Source organism: Egretta garzetta, unplaced genomic scaffold (assembly GCF_000687185.1).
Source record: "Egretta garzetta isolate BGI_Z169 unplaced genomic scaffold, ASM68718v1 scaffold85, whole genome shotgun sequence".
In the NCBI taxonomy this organism is placed as follows: Eukaryota; Metazoa; Chordata; class Aves; order Pelecaniformes; family Ardeidae; genus Egretta; species Egretta garzetta.
In genome coordinates, this window is record NW_009259718.1 from 1,006,428 (window position 1) to 1,016,615 (window position 10,188).

General features: G+C 43.4%; 1 protein-coding gene across 5 annotated transcripts in view; it reads right to left on the reverse strand.

The window, feature by feature from the left end:
- CD58 (CD58 molecule) overlaps window positions 1–6,654 on the reverse strand; it is an 18,108-nt gene extending 11,454 nt beyond the window's left edge. The window contains exons 1-6 of one of the 5 annotated variants that reach the window (XM_035894493.1): window positions 6,419–6,654; window positions 5,956–6,255; window positions 5,033–5,287; window positions 2,797–2,889; window positions 1,357–1,413; window positions 906–974 (exon numbers count right to left, since the gene is read on the reverse strand). In XM_035894493.1, the coding sequence (XP_035750386.1) occupies window positions 906–974; window positions 1,357–1,413; window positions 2,797–2,889; window positions 5,033–5,287; window positions 5,956–6,255; window positions 6,419–6,467 (823 nt within the window). In that variant the 5' untranslated portion in view covers window positions 6,468–6,654. The remainder of the gene's footprint in view (window positions 1–905; window positions 975–1,356; window positions 1,414–2,796; window positions 2,890–5,032; window positions 5,288–5,955; window positions 6,256–6,418) is intronic. The other 4 variants (XM_035894492.1, XM_035894495.1, XM_035894494.1 and 1 more) reach the window with 4 other exon arrangements.
- Window positions 6,655–10,188: the final 3,534 nt, after the last annotated feature.

Genomic DNA, 10,188 nt, shown 5'->3' on the forward strand with positions numbered 1-10,188 from the left:
TAAGGCTTTGATATATTGGGGCAGAGTGGGTAGAAAGGGATGAAAAAACCCCAAACCCAACAACAAAAAACCCCAAACCCCTGCTTTCATAGCACTGCCTCCCTACCTGTGCTATCTTTTCCAGGCCCATCACTAAAGACCTCATTGCGTTTTTTCAACCTCGAAACCCATAAAAACACTAAGAAACTTCAGAAATAAAAGAAAAACTTAAGAAATTAAATCAAACATACAAAAAAATCTCTGCAAGGGTGACACAGGAGTTTGCAATCCAAGAAACAGCCTGCTCCAGCCTTGTGCTAATTCCAGCAGCTCATGCAAGATACCAGACCAAGTATCCCACACGAACCCACCGTTAGTTCAACAACAGAACACTCCAACAGGGCACCGAGCTCATATCTGATGGCAGGAGCTTTGGTCATTCCCCATTGAAACAGTATTTGGTTTGGTGACCTCCACAAGAAAGTATTTTTTTTTTTTTTTGAAGAGTCTTCCCCTGCTCTCCCTAATCTGCTTGACTGCCTGATTTAGTTTTGGCTCATAAGAACAGACAACAGTGGTCCTGGCAACAAGACGCACACACATTAAAGCTGGAACACATTGGTCTCATTCACCCTTGTGAAAGGAGCACAGACTAAAGGACCTGTCCCCTTCCCTAGCTGCTCACTGTATAGAGAGATTCCCACACCCCAACACACAGACCTGCAAGCCAGAGAACTGAGCAATTTTGCTGCAAATTAAAGAAGTGGAAAGAGAAAAAAAAAGTATCAGGATTAGACTGGACAGCAGAAGCACAAGTGGAGATCTGGACAAGACGACAGCAATGCAGACAACCCTGAGAATCTGTGCTGCATGGAGAAGGGCATCGCATGAAGAAATCATGGGTGGGCAGCAGACTGGTAACTAACGGAAAGAGGTGAGGAGTTCCTCCACTGAGTGTCTCCTTCCCTCATCTTGACTGTTACAAGAAGGCAGGCCTGAAAAATGGAGTAAGAGTGAGTCAAAAGGTGCTGCTAACAGGTTTTTTCCTGAAATAAGTGAAAGGGGTTAGAGAAAGAAAAGGAGACAATTGCAACTTGACCCACAGGATGTAAGCATGCATCAGAGTAGTGCACCAAAAGCAAGGACCAGAGTTCTACACACCAGACTAGCAACATGCCTGTCTTCACCAGTGTTGGATGGATTTTCAAGATATGACCAAAGTAAACTAACAGCAAACTCCTGCCAGTTTGATGAGGTAATACTGTCAACGGTCATAATTAAATCTACTGCTACACACACAGAGAAAAAATGTATAGGCCTAGATCAAATTAAAGCAATAGTCTGATTTCCACACATTTGTGACACTAGCTCTCTTACCTGAGCAATCCCCTGTACTGTTCCCAGCAGATCTTCTTGTTCCATGTTTATGTCTATCTGCACCAAAACAAATAGAGTATCTGGAGAAATTACTCAGAAATAAACTTTTGTGCCTTTTAGCTGACAGGTTCTATCCATTTCTGACCCCCCTAACCCAAATAAAAAAAATTCACTGAGGACATGCAACTGAGTACTTGACTTGAGGACAGAAAAAAAACATGCAATACTGTTTTGGGGCAAAGACAATCAGCGAGAGATGAACAAAATAGGCCTCCTGCATCAACAAGAAGTCAGAACACATCAAACCAAATCTAAAGCAGAGTTTAGCAGTTCACAACTCTGAGTCTTGTTCTTAAAACAGCAAATCACATCTTCTGTTTGATTACACCTATGGAGTGCTTACCCTACCGAGATAACAAGTTTATTTTCTAGCATGCTCAAACCTTCACTGTTTCAAGGGAAGTAGTTGTATTATTTTGAGTCTAGATGGCCAGTTACAAGTGACATTCTTCACGTGTTGATACCAAGCATGGTGTCATTCAACGTTGCCAACATGGACAAGGGCACAGAAGGCACCCTCAGGAAGTTTGCAGATGACATCAAACTGGGGAGAGTAGGGGATACGCTGGAGGGCAGGGCTGCCACTCACAGGGGCTTCAACAACCTGGAAGAACGTGCTGGCAGAAGAGACATGACATTCAAAGGTAAACGTAAAGTCCTGCACCTCTTTAAATCACCCCACAGGGTTTGGGACTCTCTCAAACACAAAAAGGAGAGATGGTGTGCACCTCTTTTTCAAGTCAGAATACAACCTGACATACTAACCTAAAAAAGTGGCAGCAAGAGATAACACAGTGATAGCCTACAATTACCATTTCCAAGTTACCTGTCAGATTTACAAAAAGATAAACACATTCGGTGTAGGGATGGATTAAGAAACAAATCTAGAACTCCAAGATGACGGCAATACGGGCTGACAGGAGGCACAGAAGTCGCTACGTATCAGCTGAGCACACTGGATTGCCAGATTGGACTCAGCATAAGGTATTCAACAAGCCCTGGTATGAGCCTGTCCCAACAATAAATCTCACCTTGAGGGCAGCTTTATGATGCTCTCAAAAAAGGCAGTGAAAGCACACTCAGGTAGGAATGGGAGAGACCATAGATACTTGGTAAGTAGAAACACACAGTAAATGAAATACCCAGTCTGAAGGAGAAACACACAAATACAGTGTTTCCCAGTACACAGAGCCCAGTGTCTGAGCACAAGTTCAGTATATTACCTCCTTCAAATCTATTAGCCTTTGCATAAGTTGTATTTGTTTCTACTACTGTATTCACAATACATCCCACAGTCAGAAACTTTCACAGGTTCTACAGAACCTTAGATCTGCATAATCTTGAAGCATGTTAAGCTCGGTTATGAAACACTATACATACCTCTTCTGTATAGGAATACTACTAATAATACTACAGCTACAATTAAGAAAGGCACCGGAATCAGACCACTTCTGTTTCTGTGATAGCGGTCTCCTTTAAAAAAAAAAAATAAAAAAAGATTGGTTAGTTAAAAAGCAACTGTGTGATATGCTGCTTCAGTAGAAATACAACCCTGAGTATGTTTTATAGCTATTTGTTTTTAAAAAATTAACCTCAAGAAATTAATGCACCAGAGTCAATTATTAGCAAAACCCTAAGCCAGCTCCAGGAAAGCTACTTGGTAAGTACCTTAGTTCAGTGAAGGCACATCACCGCTTGAAAGGCAATGGCTATTCCATTCTTTGACCGATGAAAGGCTGAGCCAGATCTCAGCCAAATGAAATTTCAGCAAATATCTTTTATTTGGTTTGCTTGGCAAGATTTTGGTAGCAGGGAAGCTGCAGGGGTGGCTTCTGTGAGGTGCCAGAAGCTGCCCCCATGTCACACAGAGCCAATGCCAGCCAGCTCCAAGATGGTCCTGCCGATGGCCTAAGCTGAGCCCATCAGCAACAGTGGTAGCACCTCATTGATAACACATTTAAGAAAGGGTGAAAACTGCTCCACAACAGCAGCTGGGAGAGAGGAGTGAGAATATGGAAGAGCAGCCCTGCAGACACCCGGGTCAGTGCAGAAGGACGGGGAGGAGGTGCTCCAGGCACCAGAGCAGAGATTCCCCTGCAGCCCCTGGTGAAGACCATGGTGATGCAGGGTGTCCCCCTGCAGCCCATGGAGGCCTACAGGGGAGCAGATACCAACCTGCAGCCCAGGGAGGACCTCATGCTGGAGAGCAGGGGGGTGCCCGAAGGAGACTGTGACCCCGTGGGAAGCCCATGCTGGAGCAGGCTCCTGGCAAGGCCTGTGGCCCCATGGGGAGAGGAGCCCAGGCTGGAGCAGGTTTGCTGGCCGGGCTGGTGACCCCACGGGGGACCCACGCTGGAGCCGTCTGTGCCTGAGGGACTGCATCCCTTGGAAAGAATGGACCCACACTGGAGCAGTTTGTGAGGAACTGCAGCCTGTGGGAAGGACTCACTTTGAAGAAGTTTGTGGAGGACTGTCTGTCGTGGGAGGGACCCCATGCTGGAGCAGGGGAAGAGTGTGAAGAGGAAGGAACAGCAGAGAGAATGTGTGATGAACTGACCCCAACCCCCATTCCTGTCCCCCTGTGCCGCTGTGGGGGACAAGGTAGAGAAATCAGGACTGAAGTTGAGTCCGGAAAGAAGGGAAGGTTGAGGGGAAGGTGTTTTAGATTTGTTCTTATTTCTCATTATCCTACTCTGATTTTGATTGGCAATAAATTAAATTAAATTTTCCCCAAGTCGAGTCTGGTTTGCCTGTTAAGAGTAATTCCTTATCTCTCGGTAATTCCTTATCTCAACCCACAAGGCTTTTATATTTTTCTGTCCTGTTGGGGAGAGGGAGTGATAGAGCAGCTTGATGGGCACTTGGCAGCTAGACAACGTCAACCCACCACATTTCTAACAAGTCTCTAACACATAATTCCAGTGAAGGAGGAAGAATTCTATACTGGTAAACCATGAAAACTACTTTTGCCCAGAAGTGGGAAATTTTGTCAGTTAGGGACTGCCTTACCCTACAAACCAGATGGTTCCAAATGTGTTCTCATCCTACGTTTAGAAAAAAAGCAAGCCTCAAGCTGACCTGAAGCTCAGCTGAGGCCGTCCCAAAGCAGTAAGCAACAGCAGGAAAACTCTCTTTTCTCCTTTTTATATCTGTCTCTGAAGGAGGAAAGGAAGTATGCTCATTGACTCATATGCAGGCTAGATGAGAAATTATTTTATCTCACGGCTACTAGATGACTCACTTAAAATGACTTAATAGTTTCATTCCAGTTCACTGAAAACAGTATAAAGAGCACAATAGTCATCAGCATTAATTACACAAGGCCAGAAGGTTCAGAAGCGATCTTCTGCCTCCCTCTATTATTACTCATTTTAAGTCACAGCTGAAGGTTTTATTCTGTTGAGATCCCCACAAAAAGTATCTTTCTGGGGGCATCAAACTGTCAGTCTCATACCTTTGACCAACCTTAAACACACTTTTAGCAGACAAATCACTTCTGAAGCTTTTTACTCTTTAAATTCAACTTCCTGAGAAGTCAGTAGAAACCCTACAAAGTCCATGCTGCTTCCCAATCTATCCTCTCAGACTTGCGTATACAACCTGACCCATTCCTTACCTTTATTATCTGGAAAGCATTGAGCCAAAGAGATTTCAGAGTTCTTTTCTGTTTGAGAGAATTTGATGAAACATGAAGCTTTCTCGGAACCATCAACATTCTTCTTAGGGATAAAAACTTCCTGGGTCTGATAAGTGAATGGCATTCTAGTAAACTTCCAAGAGTAATTCAGAGGCTTCTGGAAATGTGCTGTACATTTTAACACAACATCATCACCACTGATGTTGCAATTTATTTCAGGTTCTGGAGGGGGAGCTAAAAGGAGAGAAAAAATTCTGTATTAATTTGGTGATAAAGTGCCTTGAATTTTAGCATGGGACAAGAGCTGGAGCAACAAAAGCAGTAGGGGAGCGCATAGATAAACAATGTATGTGTAAGGTGTGCACGTGTGTGCGCACACATGTGCGTGAGAGACAAATGTATTTCTAAAAGTGGCCCTGTCTGTGGTTCTTCAGTGCCTAGTTTGAGACTCCTCATGGTTCACTGTCAATAGGATGAATATACATGCTGGTTAAATGTATTTCCCAAAGACTACTAGTGAAGCTGCATAGATCTGCACAGGATGATGCCACAGATATTCAAGCACATATAATATATGCCTGAAGGAGCATCTTTAGTAGATATATAATGCCTCGGATAACTTGGTCAGCTTGCTCAAAGAGTTTGGTTATCTACCTGGAAGTATACCATGTGCCATCCACACACATCCCAGAAGTCATTCTAAGGTGAGTAATGATGGGCACACAAATTAGATTCCACCTTTGAAAATCTGTTTGAAGTGCCTAAGCAACTTAACAACAGAGCCAAAGAACAGCTCCCCTCTGTTTCTGTTTGCTTCCCTGCCAAATAAACAATCCCCTTTCTAGCCTTCTTAAAGTGAATAAAGTGCTGCAAAGTCTTTATGCAGTTCTTCCATTACTTACCTAACACAGTAAGTACGAAGTTTAAGATATGATTTCTTTTCCCAGAATCAACGTAGTCTAACATGTATATGCCAGCATCATTGAACTCCAAGTTAAATATAGTCAAGCACCCATTCTCCTTGTTAAGCAAGCCTTTATTACGGAGAGAAGTAAGATATGTCGGTTCTTTTTGCCCTTCCCATTCAGCCACTTTATCCTTGTTTTTTGTCCAAATAATTTCCCCTATTTTTTGGTCTATTTTTACTGGAAAAGTAAAATTTTCTCCCACGATGCCAAACACGTCCTCACAGTGGATTTGTGCTGCAGGGGAAAAAAAGAAAAGTTACTTTAACAATTGTTTATAATAAACTATTGCTTGACTAATGCTGCATGCACTATCACAGATACCTTCAAACTTAGGTTAGAAGCACATCACAATGTTGCAAAGGCAGGCCGTGCCAATTAAGAATTACCCAAACCCAGCCTGTCTGCACAATCACGTGACAGGCACCGCAAAGGGATCCAGTTTCCATGTTCTGGCCCCAGGTAGAATAATAATCCTCATTTTCTTCCCTATCCTCAGCACTTTCCCTCTCTTCACTTGAATTAGGCCTCCTGCCCGTGGTCTGGTGAGAAAGATGAAATGAAGAACTGTTATCACCAGCAAAATTTATCTCAGCATCTTGTTGCAGAATACCCAGACTGAAGCTCCCGCTGAGTAAATAAACTGCAATTTTTCCACCATAAATATCCAGAGAGTTAGGAAAAAGCACACTTCAGACACAAAATTGCTACTTGGTTCAAAGCACCTGCTCTGAAATCATGGGGATACTAGGGATTTCCTTTGGAAATGACACTTAAGCAAGTTTATTTCACAGCCAATGTATGTGAAATAGCATCCCAACTTCTGAGATCTAGCAGAGCTGGCAAGCAAGAAACAGGAGCTGTCCAGAAACCTTAACTGCTATCAGTTTTGAATCAACCATAGTCTGCTAAAAAAGGTCTAGATGTTTAATATAAATAAGCAAATAACAACAAAAAAGAAGAGAGATAAGAGATTTTCTCTAGTTTATATTAAAAACAGCTTCATGTGAGAAAAAAAAAAAAATCTACTGATCTAACAGATGAGACCAAATTCTGCTGTGGGGAAGGGATACTGTAAACCATTAGCATCTCTGTGTCCCTGCTTCAGTCTTCAGCAATCACCTCCTACTTACAAATATGTCTAAAAAAAAAAAAAAAACAAAAACCAAACCACACCAACAAAAAAACCCCACAAGACTACTGCCATCCATGGCAGACACGTATGTACACATAGAAAAAAACATGTCAATACTGAGTTCAAGTTACACTTTTATTAAGGACTCTATTCTGCTCCATGGTAGCTGGTAACTTTTCACTACTAAGTTGAAGGAAGGGCATGATTAAGATACAAATAAGGTCTCATACTAAGCCAAGATCCCCCATATGCACCATGGAAAACTTCCCTTTAACGAGTAACTGTGCACAGTGAAAAAGAAATATTTCAGAAGCCTACTCATCAAGTCAACTGCTCCCAAGTGACAGCTGCTATTTGGGGTTTGATTTTTTTTTTTTTTTTTTTGATTCCTAAATGGCATCAAGTCATGAACCCACCACAATCCCTGTATCATTCTATGCTTCCCTTGCTTCTGATGTCACCATCATATGAAAATTTACTCCTGTTCATAAATGAATGCAGATGCTACAGCTTTATCACATCAAAACACTTCCCTTCACTATATATGAGTCCAGAAAAACAAACTATAGCCCATCTTGCTCCACATCCTATCTCCTTTCCATATGAAAGCAGCCAGGAGGTCAGCCAGGCCAGCCATTAAAAAGATTAGGTTCCACACTGGCAGAGGACAATGCTCATCAGCACGCTCAGCGTCCTGATGTTCTGCCTGGTGCCACACCAAAGAAACAAAGACTTTCTCGGACAGGAGACTGAAGGCAAGCAATAGGGAACACACTTCTGTGCGCTTGGGTACAGCACTGCACACACGAAGGTCTTCTCCATGCCTACTTCTCATGGACTATCAAATTTGTTTGCAGTTTACCCATGAAAGTACTCTTCTCATGCCATTACAGTTTCTACTTCTTATCTGGACTTACACTGTGGCCTTTTCCAGACACGGGAACTAGAAAAGTAAACAGGGTCAAGAGGGTTCAGCTATCACTCCCACATCTTTTCAACACAACCCACCCGCCTTTCTTTTGTCTTCTATCCCGTTCAGACAGCTGTAAAGATCTCACTTGCTCCTGCTGCTCCAGGATGAGCATCTCTTTCTACCCATCTCAATTAACAATTTCCAGAAAAGATAAGAACCCAGGAGCTCCAACATTTGCATCTGGTTACCTCAAGAAGGCAAGATGAAACACTATTTTGATCTGATGAAGCTTGGAGTCTTGTTAGAGACACTTGTTTCATACAGACAATTTCTAGGACTGTGTTTTCCTGAGGAAGTCATCTCTTGCTGCCTAGGGACCTACAGTATTCCTAGCACAGAGCAAAATTCCCTGCTCCACCCACTGTGAAGTTCTACCTCTCAGTAACTTTGGCTCACAAACACAACCAAGCTGTGGTGGCTTGAGGTCACCACACATAAGCCAAGCCACAGCAACTAGTGAAAGGAGCAAGGTAGGGTGACTCCCTTTCTGGAGGGAAGTAGCCATTTGCTGGGGGCTAAGAACATGAGCAAGGGCAGCCACCACTGCTCAGCCAGCCACTCATCACTTCCTAAGCCTGGGCTGTGGACGCACGTAAACTCCCCAATGTCTTTGCTGTCTTTCAGTTAGTTAGAAGAGTTAGGCTGGAGTTGCAAGGGGAAGAGTGTTTCTTCTTCAAGCCCAGAAATGAGATTGGAGGATGGCAGAGCTGAAAAGGGAACACATTTTCTCTCCACAGCTTCTGCTAGGCATGGGGGAGAGCTGCCCTCTTCCAGCGCTTCTCTTCTCGCTGGCTTTGCAGCAAGGAGCTAAAGAGTTCCTGCCCATGGACACTCAGGGCTCCCAAGAGCAAGGCAGGGAAAGGATACCCTTTCAGGATAACCATCATCTCCTCCTGTTTAAAACGAGGGATTGGACACTTTTACTTTCCTGCTCTAGTGAAAATCTGAAAAAACCTCCCACTCAATACTGACAGCTTCCTTTTTCCAAGGAAATGATGAATCATACAGAAATGTTGCATAAGGTCTCCACCACATACCTTTGAGCTTCTAAAGAAAGCACGTTGTCATGGGTTTTCTGAATTTCCAGGGAACCCTTTCCCCTCTTTTCTATGCCATTGAGTATGGAGACAGACTTCCCACTCCACAGCAGTTAACTTCTCTGCTGTGAGCAAAGAGGAAGAAGTAACAGCCAAACACTTTCTCATACATGCTTTTTGGAAGGCTGGAAATAAGAACTAGGTTTCTCCGCTTTCTCCCTCTCTCCTTATTGTAGCCTATTGCACTAAGGCCTCGAGTAGCCTCTACAGAGACCATCAGACTATCTGCTCCCGTATCTCCTCCAACCCACTCCAAATTCCTCCTTCTGCCATCTTTGTGTTCTACCCTTCCAAGCAAATCACATAATGAAAGTGTTACTGATAAAGAGAAGCTAACTTTGTGCAAGAAAGCCTCTTCTGCAAACCCACCACCCTACCTCATCTACACCATCTTCTGTTCCTGCCTCTCCAGCAGACAGATACCTTTGCCTATGCAGCCTTCTTGTCCCACCCAGGACTCAGAGCCACAGTCAAGCGTTTTGCCTACCCCGCATCAGCTGAATCACGACAACTGCATGGGTGCACAGATTTGTCCTGCAGCAAACAGCAAGCCATGAACCTGAGCCTGGTTTGCAGTATATGGGAATGTTTCAGATTTTCTCGTGTTTGACAACTACTCAGCTAATGCACGTAACCTGGAACTCCATGCTGACCGAATCACATCTCTGAATGCAGAGCTGGGACTGCAGCCCATGCAAGACAAGGCACAGTCCTCCACCCACAGAGCAACAGGTCACCCATACAACCTAATGCGCTATACCAGAGTTTTAATATTCACCTGAATAATTCTGACTCTTTAAGCATTTAAGCAGGCTAAAGGTATCCACATGTTCTCTTCAGACTAAGTGGAATTTAATATTCCACTTATCAACAATAAATGCTTCATTACTATATTTGTCTACCTGACTTGATTTTCTTCACTACTTTTCTTGGAGCTGGCTTAGTTATTCCAGAGAACTTCTGTA